The following is a 19,460-nucleotide window of genomic DNA, read 5'->3' as shown; positions in this document are numbered from 1 at the left end:
ATAATCATTGTTAATAAATAGAGATTACATAATTTCCCCTAATCCTCATTGTGTCACATGGCCTTCCAGGAGGCCTGAGACACATAGGTCATATTTGAATAGTTTACTGACTGCTAATAAAAAAGATTGGCAAGTTAAGTTGAGTGTACCTGGGTACATAAAGGACTACAACAAGTTCAGTAGCTTGCCACATGATATCATTAGTTCTGAGACACACGTACCATTCAACCATTTCTATTACAGTCAGTGATAAAACGTATACCCGGTCAGTTTAACACACCTGCACATCAGGGATATGTATTCCACATTTCACTGAGATTTCTGGGGTCATTCTCACATCACTATGAAAACATGAAATGGTTTAATGCATGAAACATTGGCTTCAACAATCTGAAAACATTATCTTTCCATGCAATGATAACACAATGTAAGTTTCACACTTGTTCATTGATACCTCATCAATCATACCTGCCAGTCACTACTGAAAAAAAAAAAATCTAAAACTAGTTTACTGACACAATCACTGCACTAAGAAATAAAATTTTGCATTACTTTATTTGTCAGCTATCAAGACTGCTATGTTAACCAGTGAAGAATTAGTCAAATGTTTATTTGGGCTAGAGTATTTGGAACGTACATCTTTTCATTAATGAGGAGTCTTTAACATAGATTAGTCATGCTTCAAAAAAAGCAAGAAAATCACATAAAATGTATGAAAAAATTTATAAAAGGTCACTAAATCAGCAGCTCTGAATGAACTTAGAACCTTTACGATGATGATGATGATGACTGATGTAACCATAGTGACTGGAGGACAACATCTATTTTTAGAATCATGTGCCTATTACTCTCATAAAATGAATGTGCTTCAATGCCTTTGGCTGGCTTGAAGTCTGTTTGTGTGTATGTGTGTTTCTGTCTCTCTGTCTCTTTCATTCCTCATTTCTTCTAAGAGCCAATATCACAAACACACAAGGCACAAATCTTAGCACGAAGGAGCACCCAGAAATAGACCCTACATCTTAAGCCCATACCTCATCATTAATACACCCATGCTAATTACACCCCATATATGACTAATGGGATGGTGACTTTTTGGTCATACAGCTAGTCTTTCAAGCCAGACCTGACCAATTACTCTCACACTTGCTCCTTTGACAGCAATTAACTCTCAAACTTCAACCTTACAACCTGCACCCAAATCTCCATCAAATGCTTCCCTCCCCATGAGATACCTGAAATATTTCCATGTACATCTAATGAAGAGGGTGAACACTAGAGGCAATGTCATGCATCCCACAGATTTGATATTGTAGAGTTTATTTGGGGTGCTGCTTGTTGGATGTAACATCACTTTTTTGTACTTTTGTACACCTATTGCCACTGATACTTTTGTGATCTCTCAGTCTATGAAATGCTCTCGGATTACTGATGATCTATGGTAAAAAATTATTCGGCAGATGAGTGCGATGAGGTCAAGTATATTTATTACAACAATGAATAACAAGACTCAATCAATTAGTAATCAATGCTCTGTGAATATAACCGTGCACGAAGTAGAAAACTAGGCTGAGATGTGGGTCTGGTCAGTATTTACTGATAGATCATTTATTGATGCTTAAATTCCTGTAAATTTGAGGAACTACCGGTACTTTAATAAAATGCATCTAAAAATTGTTATCACATGATTTTTCACAGGTCTTTAGATAGCGGCTTTTATTGAGTTTGTAGAGCTTGTTTTTTTAATAGTTGAGTTTTCTTTCTTTTTTTTTTCCATTAAAAGTTGAGTTTTCTTTTTTTTTTCCAGACATCACCAGGATTGGAACAAGATTAGATTTTTCTAAATTTGTACTTGCCACAATTTTAACACCAAATTTTACCTGCAGTGTACAGTACTTCTACCATACTGTGTTTTTGCCTTTTAAGCTATATTGGGGAGGTATCTACCTGTAGTTGGTTTTAAACTGGGTCTGAAATCCCAGACTGAGCCTGAGCACAGCAAGAACCAAGAGTTCTTTGACTGCCAAAGTGACACATGTACACCTCAAGTCTCCATGGGACCGAAGTCTGGATGAGAAATGATCACACTAACTGTGGATCATCCTATGTACATGTATGCATCATGCTTGCAACATAGCTTCATCATTCGGTGGTTTTTGTTTTCATTTAAAAGCTGAAATCTGCTTCAAATTTGACCATCAGAATAGGTATGAGATAATTAATGGTGGACTGAGGTCTGACTCCTTATGATGTCCGCTTTAGCTATATACTTTAACATACTGTAGCACAAGAAGATGTAGTCTACCTTTATGTCACTGACATCATACGAAGAGTTGAGTAGCAGTTTATTGGCTTTGACAGTTTCAGAACCAAAGTTGCCATCAACAGGACAAAGATGTCTGAATTTCTTTTGACAATGAAGACCTACGTACGCAAAATACATGACAAGCATACCCTACTGAAGTAATTTCCCAATTCTCAGATTTTCAATGATACATGTTTCCTATTGTAGCACAGTGTTAACTATCTGCAGACTGTAACCTGTGTGAGTTACGGCCTTCTACAGGAGACAATGAAAAATTCATCTTTACTTCCTTCTATGGAGCATGAAGCAAACTTCAAGCATATGATTCAGTATTCTCTGGAACAACTGATAGAACTGTTTTAATTCTTTGATATATTTTCTCCCACATAAATGTGAATGAGAATAATACCAAGTGAATTACAGTAGTATCTGTTACCATGGTACCTCGTCAATGGGAACCGTGCCAACATATTACCAAGGTCTTTGACACCACAGCTCAGTAACTGTAATGTGAATGCAGGCAATAATAGGCTCCAATTTATGTCAACATCCTGTAGCCGCACTTCCACTTGATATCACTGTCTAGTTCAAGTGAACTCCATTCACCCCATAGACAGTGAATGATGCTTACACACAAACAAACAAACAAAAAAAGGTCACTGTGAGATAGGTACACAAATCACAAGTGGGAGAAAGGAAAAAACATAAGGAGAGAGATGGGGTAGATAGAGAGGGAGAGGTGACAGAAAAATAAAAACGGGAGAATGAGAGAAAGATGAATAAAGAGAGGAGAAAAAATAGACAGAAAGAGAAAGAGAGAGAAAGAAGGAAAGAGTGCAAGAGATCACACTGGCAAAAGATTGCAAAGTTTAGGACTGTGATCGAAGTTTTGCCAGTGTGACCTGAAACTTCCCCGAAAATTTCTTGTGGAACTTCTCGGAAACTTCCAACTTAAATACTGTAATTTCCTGGACCCCCTCCCTCCGACAATCTTCTCAATCTCTGGGTAGCATGAATACTAGCAACTGAAACTTTGCGAAGTTTGTCATGGGACCAGTTCACAATCTATTAAAACAAGCGGTGCCTCCAATGTGCACGGTCATTGTGATATACATGTTTGCATTGCTATGTCACAATCACTAGCTGTCAGATGATGTGCTCTTTCTTCTTTCTTGCCCATGCGCACCAGTGACCCAAACTTTGAGAACTTATAGATTGAGAAGTTTGGCTGCCAGTGTGGATGGTCAAGCAAACTTTGCGAAGACTTCACGATTTTTAACTCTGCTATGTTTTGCCAGTGTGAATGCAGCTAGTAAGAAGAGAGGGGGAGGAAGAAAGAGAATGTGAGTTTGTGTGTGAGTTTGTGTGTGTGTGTGTGTGTGTGTGTGTATGTGTATATGTATGTGAGTGAGATATAATATATCAATATGTTCCAAAGAAATAGGCCAAGCAGGGACTAGCATCTCTCCTCGTCATCGACAGAGGAGGAAATTGACCCAGCAGACAGACCAACAACAAAGGAGGGTTTTTAATTTGCAACAAATTGCAATTTCCTATCTCTTCTTCTGGTGGGATATTTTGGCAGATATTGACTCCATTTCCTTCCCACTACGTCCACCGAGCCAAAGCTTGGGGAGATCGAGAGACGAACGTACCAGTCAAACACAATGGTTGCTCTGACGCATGACATTATAGAAGTTGCAGAGAACTTCAAGAGGGTTGTAATTTTTGCAAAGGAAACTAGTGGTTGAATGATGAAGATGGTTCCAACTATCTGCAGACAAGGTAAATTCTTGTGGTAATTGTATGATGCAATGCTGGAACTTCATGTCATGTTAATGAATTAGCAATGGTGAAGATAAAAGAAAAAAAAAACAATCACATATAATATTCACAAACACAAGGATAGGGCTACAAAATTAATATTCTTTGTTTAACTCACACACTGCCTGCAATATTTTTTTTTTCTGAGACTAAGACAAAATGGATTATACGTCTATTAACAATGTGCTAAATAAACAGAAAATAATACATGGATATGGATAGAGATAGATAGATAGATAGATAGATAGATAGATAGATAGATAGATAGATAGATAGAGATAGATAGATAGATAGATAGATAGTTAAATGGATAGAGAGACAGATAGACAGATAGAGCAAGCAAGGGGGGAGGGGGTAGAGAATATTGACTATGATACTGTTTGCAGCACTGAAATGATATGGGAGACTTGCAGTGAAGCAAACATCAGAAACTATTACATCAGTTTCTGAGGCATTTACATGGCACCTAACTACAATGTATAATTGCATCACTCACATACAATGATGGATACATTGTATCTATCACCCAATGGACAATATACTTCTTCTCACACTGTATGAGCCAATCACATCATAATGCTATATACGTCAACATGTCTGAATGTCCTCTTCATCCTAGCTCTCGTAAGTCTGGAGAGCCTATCAAGACTTGAATATACAAAACTTTAAGATGACACTCAGAGACACAATAGCTGATAGCAGGAGAGAGCTCTTCAGTGACAGACGTCCAATCAAACGAGCCAAGACTGGTTATACGATAATTTATATTCACACATCTTTGTGAAAGTGAAACTATAGCTTGTCTGGCGTTAAAGGGGAAACATATTTGGAAGTGGAGTATACCAAAATGCAGGCAGAAAAGTTAGTGGAACATACAGTGTGAGTTTGAGAAAAATCAGACGATCCATTCACAAGTTATGAAATTTGAAAGTTTTGAAATCCATGTGCTATCCTCTTCAGATAGGAATTATACAACAATCTATAATGCCACAGTAGAGGAAAAACCTCACAAGAAGAATAATCAAATAATGGGAATTTCACAAAACTCAATTTATTTTGCCAATTAAAAGTATGCATTCCCCTGACCAGTCAATGTGAAACATAAAGGCAAATATTATTTTTTGTGCCTTGTGGGAGGGACTAAAGTGTGAAATGCTCTTTCAATGTGCTTGAAAAAGAACTTTTTTTTTTGGTGAAATTCCTTTCATGTTTGCTTGATATCATTGTAAAGTTGTGTTAAGAATGGGGATACCGGCCGGCCCTTTCATCCACCAAAGGTCTGTTTGAAACTCTCAAAGAAAACGTGGCTCAACTTCAACTGTTTGAAAGTTACCAGTCCACAATTGGGGAGGGATACACACATTTTTATACACTGCCAAGGAAATAATGGTACACAAAATGTCCCAAATGTATGAAAATAACTCATCGTAGCCCGTTACAAAGACACCTACAGTATAACATTTTGAAAATCCCCTTTTCTAATCAATAAGTCTGTAAGGTGTTTGAAACAAACATGCAAACATCCACTCCTGCAACTGTCAAAGCTGCACAAATCTTTGCCATTGCCATGATTAAGAAAAAAAAATGATGGGATTACCTGATGGAAATATATTAGCTATGATGAGCTAGTTTTAGTGACGTAGTCATATGGATGTCTTTCCCCAAGAAGCAAAAACAAACTTTCTAATTTAAATGCACCCAGTAAAAGCATCTTAGCACTTGAAATCCGGCTTGGCATGCATTAATTACTGCTATGTCAGGTAAGCCTTAGGCAGACTCTCTTTTTAAATCAGGCTCAACCACTATTCTAAAGGAATGCAAATATATGAACATGGGAGTATACAAGCTTATTCAATATGATGTATAAATGAAAATCACAAATAATGTGCAAGAGACTTTTTTTGTCTATTAGTGGTATCTTCGTTGCAACTGATTGACAAATTGCCCTACATCGACGTAAATAAGCACTGAATTGATCAGTGTTTTAGTATTAGCCATGATAAAAAATCATAGGCATACATACTTGAGCAGGATTCGAACCTACGACCTCCTGATCACCGGACAGGCGTCATCTCCACTAGACCACTAGAATAATTACGCAGTACCCGCTGCATGCTACAAGGATTAGCACCAACTTGCTGTTGGGCGAAAGCTCCTGCTCGAGTGTGTACGCCCATGATTTTTTATCATGGCTACTACTAAAACACCGATCAATTCAGTGCTTATTTACGTCAATGTAGGGCAATTTGTCAACCAGTTGCAATGAAAACATCTCGACGGAAAAATTTCATGAATTTGAATATTGGTATCTTCATCGTTCTTCTAGTATTGTGTGTGTGTGTGGGGGGGGGTGGGGTAGGGGTGAAATAGATCAGGATGTGTTAATCAGCCCCTCTTTCTCCTCCTCCTGAAAGAGGGTGCCGAATACCACCTTGGTTGGTATATTTCCTGGGGATGGAAATAGAGCTAATGACATGCTAGCCTCCAAGGCACCAGAGTATTCTGAGTCTCAGTGTCTATCACACCAATAATCACCTTCACACTTCATCTTGATATATCACTTACTGATTTACAACACCTGGACATCCCACCAGCTTTGCACGCATGCATTCTAGGTTTTTAAAGTGTTCTCGGTACTATTTCTTTGCAAATAACTACCCATGCACTGTTCTCATTTTACTCAAAATATATTCATGGAAAAGGTGTTCCCACCATTTCCTAGTCATCTCATACATTATCCAAAAGTTATGAAAGAAATCTGATCAAAGTTTTCCCGTTGCAATGAAGTAATTACCATTAACTGAACTCTCAAACAACACATCAACATGTAGAAGTACAATTTCTATGCATGATAAACACATTTCCCTTGAAACTCCTTTAACTAAACAAAAATATGTAAATGCAAAATTGATCACACCTTGTGACATTCACTCTATAGCCTCTTCTTGGTCAAGAGTGGTGATTTACACCTCACTGATATTTTCTGAAGAATTAATCCCATGGAATTTAGAAGAATACCTGCAAGCAAAATTTGTGCTTTTCTAACAGAGTCTGTAAACCATATTTCTCATGGTTTACAATGGTCTGACATTGTTTGTTTGTTTTTTTTCTGAGCATTTCCACTCACAAATCACATGAAGTGTGGACTTTAGAAAATATTGATCATTGATGTGTTGAGGAGGAGAGTAGCTTGCACACATAATGGAGACAGAGTCAAGCTTCATTCCAACAGTCACGAATACCATTCCTATTGACTGAGAACCTTCACAATTGGCATCTACTTAATGCTCACTTTACATCCAATCTCAAACAAGGAAGTAAGATTGACACTGACATGAGAGACGCATAAAATCAGCACAAAACAAACAGGAGACCTGGATTATTTACTTTTGTTAGTGTGAGTAATGCCGGGTAAAGCTGTGAGAACTAGTGACTGGAGATCAGTGTGGTAAGAAAATAGTATGTATATGTGAGACAATCTCAACTAGATGTCGAGGCAAAAAAAGTGACATCATCGGGGTGCCGCGTCAATGCTGCACGTTTCACCCACAATCCTCAAAAGATACCTCCGGATTAGATTTACCAAAATGCGACAGTTGATCTCACGTAATCACTCCTTAATATGGGAATCTGACTGAAAAACTCTTAAGGGGAAATAATGTATCCTTTCAGATTCTCAAACAGCTGGGTTTATACTCCATGGAGTCAGCGTGGGGAAAGTATGCAGACAAGAAAAAAGAGGATGAGTGTTGAGTGAAGGCTAGGGTCATGGCACCAGGAAATCTTCACACTCTAATACCAATCAAGGTGAGACGTGCCTCTGGGATCAGTGATTCATGAACTCATTAGGTAATTAACTTACTCCCCAGAATTCCAGAAGAATCTAGCACAATTTCAGGGATGCTGCCTTCTCGTTTGAGAACCTGGGTGCATCGCAAGATATGATGTCAACTTTAAATTCATCAATCAACTCAAAATTTTATCTGATACTGACTTGGGAAGAGACAAAATTCACAAGTACTGTAGTGGGCAACAAGTTCATTAAACCTGAAAACACTTGCCAAACTGGAGACTGTTATACGTAGTGCATTACCAACTTTAACATTCTTGCAAAAACTTTGATAAATATTGAATATATACAACGTAGCTCTCCAAATCACAAATGCATCAGGATGGATTCAAGACAAAACTGGCTTTGAATTTAATTGTCATGCCTTGAGTTAGATCTGTCATCATTAATGCCAAAATGTCACATGGTACAACAACTGAACTCAATGGACTTTGATCATAATCCTTTCTTGTACATAGTTCAACTACATGCCAACTACAGTACCATCTGCAGGCTTGCCTTTCTTTCTGATAGGAAGAAGAAGACTGAGGAAGAATGAGGAAGAGGAGGAAGAGGAAGAAAAGGAGGAGGAGAAGAAGAAGAAGAAGAAGAAGAAAAGAAGAAGAAGAAGAAGAAGATGAAGAAGAAGAAGAAGAAGAAGAAGAAGAAGAAGAAGAAGAAGAAGAAGAAGAAGAAGAAGAGAGAGGAATAATGTCCCTTGTGAGATATGAACCATTTTTTCCTGGGTAATGTCTACCCATAACTCTCATTATCTTGCTTAAACAGGAAGCTGGGGACTGTTCACACTTGTGTGGTTCGATGCACGTGCATCTGTGGAGGAAGAGTTCACACTGGTTCATATCTTCCTCTCAATCAAACAGATGAAATGCTTGTCAGGGTAAGAGAAGGTGAGAAAAGATCTTTTTTTTTTAACATCCCCATACAAAGTATGAATGGACTAAAGTTGATTCATAACCCCAGTCAATGGGGTAAATACTAGCCCTTTCCCCCTTCCCTCCTTCTTCTTTTTCTCAATTCTTCTCTCTTTATCCGTGACACATACTCAACAGCAACACGCAGTGAGTCAGGATAACCCCCACTGCCTTGACGAGAGCTTTAGTTGAAAGCATCCACTTCTTTTTGTCACCCTTGGTCATATATTTCAGTTAATTTTGTCATTATTGTTGCTAGGTTCTGCAAGGGCTATGAATTCATTGCTGCTCACAGAGGATTTGCCAAGACACAATATTTTTCTGTATTATTGCTATTTTCCCCTCCTCCCCCCCCCCCCTCAATAAAAATTCTCAGTTTTGATGCAGATAATACAGTCTTTCAAAAAACAATGGGATGTATCAAGGTGTGGGAGAATGGTCACAAGTGAATACATTGTTGTGAGTTTTGAAAGCCTCTAACCTTGATTATAAGAGACATTGTTCAATTTCCATTGTCTGCCTGAGAGCGTTTCATTTAATTTCCAAGGCAGGCTCTGCTGTGTATATCAACATCCTTGGAATCTGCAAAGCATCCTTACTACAACTTAACCCGAATTAAATCTGTTCAAGGAACACCACCTTCTCTTGTAGACACACATGTAGTAGTTCCTGCTACAGCCATGAGCATGAATGTAGGCTTGTATATCAATCAAACAAAAATGGTAATTAAAGTTATCAAGGCCAGAAAGTCCATTCATAATCCCTAGCACTGTACTGTAGTTAATCTCAAACTGACCAGTGTAATCCATTTTAGATGAACATTGTCATTGCTTTTATCATCACAGCAACAATCATCACACAGTCATCTTACCACTTCCCCTACCTTCATCACTGCCATTATCATCTGGAACTACATGACTGTACACTGTGTACTTTTCAAGTCGCCATTCACAACTGTCACCATCATCATCAGGATCACAAACACCACATTCATCATCAACACCATTACCACATCATCACAATTACCATTACCATTACCATCACCATCACCATTAACATCATCACCATCACCATCACCACCATCATCATCATCATCACCATCACCACCACCACCACCATCACCATCACCATCACCATCACCAAGACAACCACACCATCACCATCACCATCACCAAGACAACCACCATCACCATCACCATCACCATCATCATTATCACCTCCACTGTGTTGGTGACCACCAGAACCACCAAGACAACCACCATCACCACCACCATCACTATCAGTTTCCTCCTCTCACCTGAGTGTATAGCTGTCACCCAGTTCTCCAGCTCTATCTGGTTGTCAGCTTGGAGGAGGTAGGCATCACCAAAGGCTGTGCTGAGGCAAAAGATGTTGTCCCTCTTTGGATGTTCTGGGACTGCCTGGGCCAAACCATCCTCCACCACTAAACAAAGAACACATTGGAATAATGATCATAATAATTACCAGATGAACATGGCTCCAACAGATGTGATAAATGCAATAAATCACTCAGACCATGACATTTTTTAAAATGTATTTTCCCTCTTCCTCTTTTCTCTCCTCTCTTTTTCCTGTTTTTCCCTTTCTCTTTCTTTGTTCTTCTTCCCTTTTAATTTCCCAAGTCTTCTACTCTTCTTCATTTTTTTGGTTTTTTGAAATCCATTCTCCTATGACACCAAAACAAAAAATAATTAAGTGATCATAAATGTAAGCAAGGGAATATTCTTTTTGTTCTTTTGCTTCTCTTTTTTCCTTTTTCCTCACTTTTTACTTTTTACTACTCTCTTTTCTTCAATTTCTTTTTCCTGTTTTTTTCTGTGTTGTTTTTTTTTCAATTTTCACAAATCTACGCACAGCTCTAAAGCAACCTGAGCATTCCAAAGATGTCAGTTTCCCAGATCAGATCGCCCGTTTCATAAATCTTGCCATAGATGTGACAAGCTACTGAAATCCTTGCATCTGATTGGCTGAGAGCAAATTTGTCACAGAAATGTGGCAGTTGTCACTGATGACAAGTTTTATGAAATGGGCCCCAGATTTCATCAATGCTATAAAAATATCTAAAACTACAACACTAAAAAGTTTTGTTTCACATAACTTTTACTGTCAAATCTTACTTCCTAGGGTCAAATCAGAACATTACACTCAATGCTACATATATAAAAGTTCAAGTAACTTTTTCTTCCTGTTTATATAGTCCCACATATATCATATGAAGGCTCCTATTTATCATGAACTTAGTGTTGCCTCTAAGGTCAATTATGATCATGACAATGCTATCCTGGCATTCTCGCTTTCGCTTCAAACTCTTAATGGTGTTGATTTCCATAATACTGGTGACATCTGAAACCCTCAAGGCTTGTTCGTGTCTGCATTTTGATACTGATCTTGAAGTGGTCACGCAATGTTTCCTTCAAAGTGGTGGAACGAACACTTGACTAGGCCGTTGTGTTTACACAAATCATCTTCACTGAAGGAAGGGACTGGACATGATATTTACCAAGAATGTGTCGGGGCTCACTGTTTTCATCTGGTGCAGTCCTCTCCTGGCAGTGGTAGAAGAGCAACATCGTTCCCTTCAAACAAACTGTGGAGACGGAAGGTTAAGAAATCAAACAGCATTAATTGGAGTCTTGAACAGTCCTCCATGTTCTTGAACATGAATGTACAAAGTACCTCAAGGGAGCTGGGAATTCAAACATAGCTTAAGTGAAATTTGCTGGTGGTAGGTATGGATGATGTTCTGTGCTCATGAAGACCCAGTATTGGTAGCAAACCACACTGGAATCTCTCTTCTTTTTATCTCTGATTTGTCGAGTCCTGCCAACTTACCTTTCTCAGCAGAATGCACACTGGTCACATCATGATCAAACAATGGACTTTTCAAAATGCTTTGCTCTCCTTTCTGGTCTGCTGTCATAAACATGGTAGGTTAACTTCAAGTGGTATAAAAGTTTTTTTTTCAAACTATCTGCCCTCTTAATTTCCTGGAATTGATGTTAATATACTCTTGTAAGCCTTAGCACTGAAGACCATAACAAGACAAAAATAAACAACAGTTCAAATAACTACTCTTTGAGAATATGTTCTGGACAAATCAATACCAAGTTCTCCAACTTGCCTAAAAGTAATGTATATGATACATGAAAACTCTGAGTTCAATATTGTTTGAGAATTGAAGGGAGTTCCAGGGGTAAACATATGTCAGGAAAGGGGTTTAACAACTCACCCCAGTACTCCTTCCATGACCTTTTGGTAGCTCTCTCAAGTTTGCGCTTTCGTTGGACCAGCGTGCTCTTGACATTAAGCCAGCCCGCCTTGCGAGTGGCCCCACCCTGCTGGTAGCAGGAGGCCTGGCTGTGGTGGGAGCTCAGTGATTGGTTCTCATCCTCCTCCTCAATGTGGTCCTCCTTGGTTGTGGTGGAGACAGGGGTAGAGATTAAGGTAATGGTAGGAGTGACATGGAGGGGGGGGGGGTGGAGAAAAATAGTGAAAAAGAAGAAAGATGGAGAGAGAAAGAGAGAGGAAGAAAGTAGAAGATAGGGGGAGTGTGAGGGGGGGGGGCATTTTCAATCATGGTTCAAAAGATACACATGTACACCAGTGTCAGGAGTTCATATTACGACAGTCATCACTCTCTCTTAGTTTGATGTCCATAATAGTGTAATACAGAAGAGATATCTTCATGAAAGCAAATATTTTCCAAATTACACTTATACAGTTTTGAGCAATAGAATTAATTTTTTTTTTTGAAATATTGGTCTATCATTAATTCTATTTTTCTTTCTTTTTTAGGTATAGTCATATACTTGCCAAAAATCCATTCACTTGCAAGTTTCAATTATGTACATGTATAACTGTGTTCACTCTCTTTATTTCACGGGTTATAGTTTGAATAAGCATACTGAGTTTGGTAATTTTCAAAGGACATTAATCTTGAAGTAATCTTGGAAACACACTTAACATACATGCAGGTATTTTTTTTTTTCTAGGTCTTGATCCATCTCTTTAATTGTAGTGTAGCGAATGAAAGCAGTTGATGGTAATGCCTTCAGACCCAATACAGAGAGAGTACTACTCATTTTGACACATAACCGCTAAGTAGAACAGAAACAAGGAACTATATACTGTAATTTTCTCAAGTGATTTGGACTGACCCTTTATACAGGAAATAACATTCAGAGTATCAGCAGAAATGACAGCATGTGATACATGTATGTACCTCTCATAAATGTTCATTATAAAATTTTCATCGATACTACTCTTCTTCAGTGAGAAAAAGAAGCAGTAGGAGAAAAAAATAAAGTGACCAACTTCTTGATGAGAATTGGCTTCCTCATTGTGCTTTAAAGCAATGTTTCTACGATCACTGTTTACGGAACCGAGCAACAGATGCATGAATATTACACAATTAATTGTACATTGCAGCGGTCTACAAGAATTATACATGAATATGAAGCAAGGGATTCAGAGAAGTGTGCCAACACATTTTATATTAAGATATATAGTCATTACACATTCGATCATTCACGAACAGTTCAGATAGCTCTTTCGAACTGCTGATTTTATTCAAGAAACTACACGTGTGCTCTATACAGTGGGGAGGAATATTTGAAGAGTTTGTTCACAAAGTCCATCTTTGAAGATTTTGAAGTACGGTCTCTGTCATAAAGTACAAAGTAATACCTTTTAAATGATATATTGGTCACTACATAGAAAGGTACATTTTTGAAGTTATGGTCAAAAGAAGCAAAAATTGTCTTATTATTCTCTTTATTTTTCTTGACCTTTAATCGCAAATATCTCCATTTGGCAAATATGGACTTATTGGTTTTTGCGAACAAACTATTCATTTCTTTCATAAGTTTTGATCTAGAGAAAGCAAAGCAAATGCATAAGGATCCGAGCAGGGTCGATTATCAAAGTATGGTGGCTACTGCGAGAAATTTCCTACGACAGTAATGACAAGACAGCACAGAGTGTTGAAGACAATCATCCCTTCAGTCTGATCCTATTTAACCCTTTGTGTGCTTTGAGTGCAAATAAGTACAGAAAACCCCATAGCCTTGTACACACCGTACAATACCCCAGCACAGAAAGGGTTAATGCTTGGTTCTACAAGAGGGGCACTCCAGGATATATGGTTGTAGTCGATATGGAGATAGGAAAGCTTTCTTTAATCTTGCTTTGAATAATTTGTCACCTTGACGGAGGTTTGTATTACAGCATCCCTGAATTATTATTTTTTCTTCCATACAATAATTTATGCTGTAATCCAATAAGGCAAATTACCTTGTCCTAAATTGGGCACTAGTCCAATAACCACAATATCCAATGAAACATGTCACTATCCGTGGGAAAACATAGAAAGTTGCCAGTAATGAAACTTGAAACCAAATCGTCCGCCAAACCAAGAAGATCAGTTTGATTTGGTTTTGGTAAATGAAGATCTTAGGCAACAGAATAAAGATTTAGAAAAGAATTCTTCATGGGCTCTGAACAGGTAGTTCATACTAACTATAATCTATCAATCTGCATAATTATACTGGTTAGTCAGTGAAAGGATAATCTTAGTGTGTGAGTCTACTTAAACTTGACAACCTTGGCTTGGATATCCCACTGACGACTACTACTGATCAACAACTCCAATGGAATCTTTCCAAGTTTTGATACCACTGGCTGAATAAAGATCCGGGTGAGAATTAATAAAAAAAAAAAAAAAAGAAATACTTTCATGCCCTCATAAGACCAGACTTCTCTCCTCTGCCAAATCTTTGCGATAGATAGAATGATTAATTGGTGTTACAAGTTACAATACTTTGAAGCCTGGAAAAACCATGTGAGATTCAAAAACACAGACAAAACACCCTAAAGTGCTTTCATGGGGTTTTTCAATGCATTCAGAGAAACATAAAAACAAAATACAGCAAATCTAATTGTTCATATGTTCCAGAAATAAGATTTTGATGCAATACGTTGAAATAAGGTGTGCTTACCTCATCCCGAATGTAGAAATCCTTGGGGTCTGTAGAGTCCAGGAAGTCCACATCGTGTTGGGAATGGCGACCTTCACTGGAGGTCAGGGTGCCATTGTCTCCTCGCATTCCTGAGCTGCTGCCGCTATCGCTGCCGATGGTACCCGCCTTACGCTTACGCCAGGGGGGCAGGGAAGGAGCGGCTCCACTGGAAGCCGAGTGGTTGGTGAAGCTCTCGCTCTCCGGAAGCGTGCCGTCGAAGCCGCTGTCCGAGTTGTCCTGGAGGTTCCTGAGATGGGCTTCATAGTCCTGCAACAGTGAGTTGACATCGTCAAGGTATTCCTGTGACTCCTGAACACTGTTGTTGTTGCCGCTCAAGGCAGTCCTTGCATTGAAACTGTGCGAGCGTCTTGCCTTTGTGCCTCGCGTTTGGGCACCGGCCTCTTGCCTCCCACGGCTATTTTGACCACACGTCAGTGTCCTCGCTCTACTCGAGCTGATGAAGTTGTCATTGAGGGCCTCGTTGTGGTGGCCTGCCACGCGGATGGTGTTGGCCAACTCAAAGTTTGCTGCATTATCCTCAATGAACTTTGCACTTTTCAAAACTCCAGGCCCAAGTGACCGGTTGGCTGCATTTGCATCTCCCGTCGTTCTGTTCCGAGAGCTATCCCGTCCACTCCCTACATACCGTCTTGGGGATGACCTGCTACCCTTGGTTAGGACTGGAGAAGGTGCATTATCAATACTCCCTGGTGCTGAGATACCTTCCACAGTTATGTCTGAGGCACTTACTTTCCTGTTCTGATTATGCACAGCATCGCAGTCCTGGATATAACCATCCTGTGAGTAGGCTAAATCGTTTCCATGCACAGAATTCTCTGATTTCTTCCCAGGGTAATCATTATCATCAACGTTGTCGTAAAATGAGTTCCTGGATGCGCCGCTGCGCTTTGGTGAGTATGTTGCATACTTTACCTGCCTTTGATTCTTACGCGACGCCAACAGTCTGCGCACGCCTCCGCTTACAGGCAGGGCAGCGTGCCGCTTGTCTGCAGAGGCCTCTTTCTGTTTCCGACTTGATTTGCTCTCCATCGTGTCTCCAGCGTCAGTAGATGGAGGCGCTGATTCTGCTTCAGCTGGTTGCCCTGAAGATTTCCTCTCGGCGTCCTGCACACATGTGGGACTGGCCAAGTCCAGAGGGACGTCGGCTGAGTGGAGGTCCACTGAAGAGTTGGAACGTTTCAGGACCGGCTCATGCTTTGGCTGCAGAAAGAAAAAAAAAAGCAATCCAGCTAGAGTTTGGCACAACTTATGTAAAAACTTTTATATTAAGAACTCCAAGCAACATGGTTAAAATCTACAATGAAATAATAAAAAAATCTTCAAAAAGGAAAGAATCTGGTTTTATCCTTCAAACAAGAAATCAAGTAACAAACACATTGTGGAGGAACCTCATTCTATCTGGTAACACAATATCTTACTAAACTACCTTATGCTTCTAATAAAATGATACAAAGCGCATGAACCATGGATGCCATCAGACACATATACACATTTCATAAACTTTTGAACTTTTGGGGGTAACACCTCATTAATTTTTCCAGCGACACCTCTACTATGAAGAGTGCAGTCAAGATATGGGGTTGTGACAAACCAAAGAAATGATGAACGTAGAACACAAACATATATGAAGGAGCAGTGGTGGAAGGGAATGGCAGTGATCGCAGTGAGTCACTCGGTATATATACTTGCCATGTTTTTGGGGAGGTGCAAGCTGCGAAGACGATACCTCTTCATGGCTTGACCCAATAACCACTGACTCAGACGGACAAATCAGATACGATCAATCGTGAACAGGACACGGAGGGGGAGCGAGAGCTAGCTGTCGTGATAGCTCCACGGTCATGGAGCGTTATGAAATCCCCACATTTCAGCACTTCCTCCTGGCACTTACCCAGTGTATGTTTACACGTTTTCCTGCCTGTTTCCTATAAGTGCGTGTCTCTGTTTTTAAAACCTCTCCACACACAGAAACCAAAACACCATTGAACACATACACCAAGACCTCATCAAACATCGGGAAGGCCCAGGAATTGAGCGGTTCTTCAGATTCCAGGAATCCGTACGAAAGGCGGACATGACCCGAACACTTCATTTGCAAAAGTCAAAGGAAATTATATGCAAACTGTGATCATATCATAACTGAGAAAGGATCAACATATACCGGTAGTCAAAAATGATCATGACATAATCTATTAATCCTTCTCAGAACATTTCCTCAAAGTACTCTTGACATCTTGCGGAGTAATATTGCTAGCAGAAAAGGCAGAACTCAAACAGGTTGGTAAACTAAGCAGAGTGTGCATTCATTATTAGAAATACAGTAATCTGTCTATTCAAAAAAGTAGTAAGATCAAGCCACATGCAAACCATGTTTAGGAAACATGTTATGTGATGCAAACTTGTTTATGGATCCCAACACACCTGCTACTACTTCTACTACTGCTACCATGTGAATGGTAATATTGTGGACCCCTCTGAAAACCAGCCTTTGGCTGATGAGGGTGCTCAACCCCACAAGTAGAAAATAAAAACTGAATTGAATTGAATCAAGAAAGCAAGATAAGCTGAGCAGATCATTTAATGAAAGTGGTCGGAGCCAAACATTTCATCTGTGTTACTGAGTCTAAAGATGGTAAAATCTCAGGAAGGACCCCCCCCCCCTTTATGGGCAAATTTTGTCCTAGATGTAATATAACTACAAGTATCACTACTGATAACAGCTGATTATCAATCATTACTGTTACAATTAGAGCTGTTTGTAGTAGTAATGATAAATATATCCATCATGATAAACATGCTTTCAAACCAGCAGTGACTTGAATAACAATCTAGCCTGTTTATCAATGTAAAAGAATATTTTATGCTATGATCATAACTATACATTATGTACACATACGCACACATGTGCCTGTACAGACACCTACTGAGATGCTGAACTACTGAAGAAGCACTAATGGGGGGTGGGGGGGGGGGGGGGGGAGAGGGAGAGAGAGAAAAAAAACCCCTACTAAAGTATACATGAAAGTAATTTGTTCACTAGAGTTTATAGCACCTCAGTTGCCACACTCAGGGTATCAAGGCTTGTATACTGCATGAATGCTACATGAAAGCAATTTCTTCGCTATTATAGTTAATAACAGCTCAGTTGCCACATTCAGAGTATCAAGGCTTGTATACTGCATGAATGCTACATGAAAGCAATTTCTTCCCTATTATAGTTTATAACAGCTCAGTTGCCACACTCAGGGTATCAAGGCTTGTATACTGCACGAATGCTACATGTAATGAACAAGGAAGACACTGAGAGATAAATTGTCAAGATACCTGTCAAAAGAAAAAAACGCAACAACTTAAAAGGAAGAGAGGCAGACAAAATAATGAAGGGAACAATAAACCACATGCACAAGATGGGATACAGGGCCACGGAAAGGAAGAAGAAGGAAATCTGAAATTCTCCAACTTCACACAAACATCACACCCACATACACACACACAGACACACAAACATGTGTCAATGGCACAAAATAACTTTCTCGCTTGTCAGTTTTGGAGTGAAGTAAATCTCTGCTTTTAAGGAGGAAGTACATTCCTACGTGCACCACACACAGAATTGAGCAATGCTGATGATGTGAAAGCAACATATCAAATAGCAAATAGGAACAAGAGAGCCCCATATACACACATATAATTATATCCAAATATATCAATATACTTACACAAGTATATACAAATATATTAATATACTTACATAAATATATACAAATATATCAATATACTCACATATTCAAATATATCAATATACTAACATAAATATAATAAATTATATACAAGTATATCAATATACTTACATATAAAGCATATACAAATATATGGATGTAGGCATTGTTTACGTAACTATGAAGAGCATGTCTTCTCGAATGTTTCTCTAAATAGATGCACTGCCCCGACCATCTCTGAAATAGAATGCAGATGATTACCTTTCGATTGTATTCCGATTTGCTCCGTGCCCGAGCCGTGGAGTAGGAGGAAGACTTTGAATTACCCATCTCCAAAATCAATGTGAACTTGAAAACATTACGGGCGGGGAAACGAAATTATCTCTTTTCACAAAAAGGAGAGAGAAACTGACAGAGCAAACCTCGATGCTTCACTGTCAGAGCTTTAAAGTGCAAGGAAACTACCATGCCACCAGCGGCAAGCTCTCACGAAGATGCCTTCCTTTCCGCGGACAGACAGAATGGATGTTACTGGATGGAGTTGGAATCCATCTGAGATGCCTGTTACAAATGGTCATGCCAGAGTAGACAGTGATGGTTTACTCAATATAAATCTGATTTTGAGGCAATGTAGCTCGGCCGCTCATCAATTTCCTCATTCCATTCCAAGCCCTTTCTCCCATCTCTCTTTCTCTCTACATGCATTCTTCTCTCTCTCTCCCTCCCCCCCCCCATCTCCCTCTCTTTCTTACTATACTTTCCTTTTGCAAACCTATTTTTTTCTCTTTTTTCTAT

At 39.2% G+C, this 19,460-nt stretch overlaps 1 protein-coding gene across 1 annotated transcript in view; it reads right to left on the bottom strand.

The window, feature by feature from the left end:
- LOC140242593 (protein still life, isoforms C/SIF type 2-like) overlaps positions 1-18,995 on the bottom strand; it is a 44,151-nt gene extending 25,156 nt beyond the window's left edge. Inside the window, exons 1-5 of the mRNA XM_072322344.1 lie at positions 18,927-18,995; positions 14,908-16,149; positions 12,141-12,321; positions 11,412-11,498; positions 10,188-10,334 (exon numbers count right to left, since the gene is read on the bottom strand). Coding sequence (XP_072178445.1) covers positions 10,188-10,334; positions 11,412-11,498; positions 12,141-12,321; positions 14,908-16,149; positions 18,927-18,995 — 1,726 coding nt within the window. The remainder of the gene's footprint in view (positions 1-10,187; positions 10,335-11,411; positions 11,499-12,140; positions 12,322-14,907; positions 16,150-18,926) is intronic.
- Between the last annotated feature and the right edge of the window lie 465 nt (positions 18,996-19,460).

The sequence above is a fragment of the Diadema setosum genome, chromosome 19 (genome assembly GCF_964275005.1).
Source record: "Diadema setosum chromosome 19, eeDiaSeto1, whole genome shotgun sequence".
In the NCBI taxonomy this organism is placed as follows: domain Eukaryota; kingdom Metazoa; phylum Echinodermata; class Echinoidea; order Diadematoida; family Diadematidae; genus Diadema; species Diadema setosum.
Note: the sequence above shows the minus strand (reverse complement) of the source record. Positions and strands in the feature narration are given on the sequence as shown.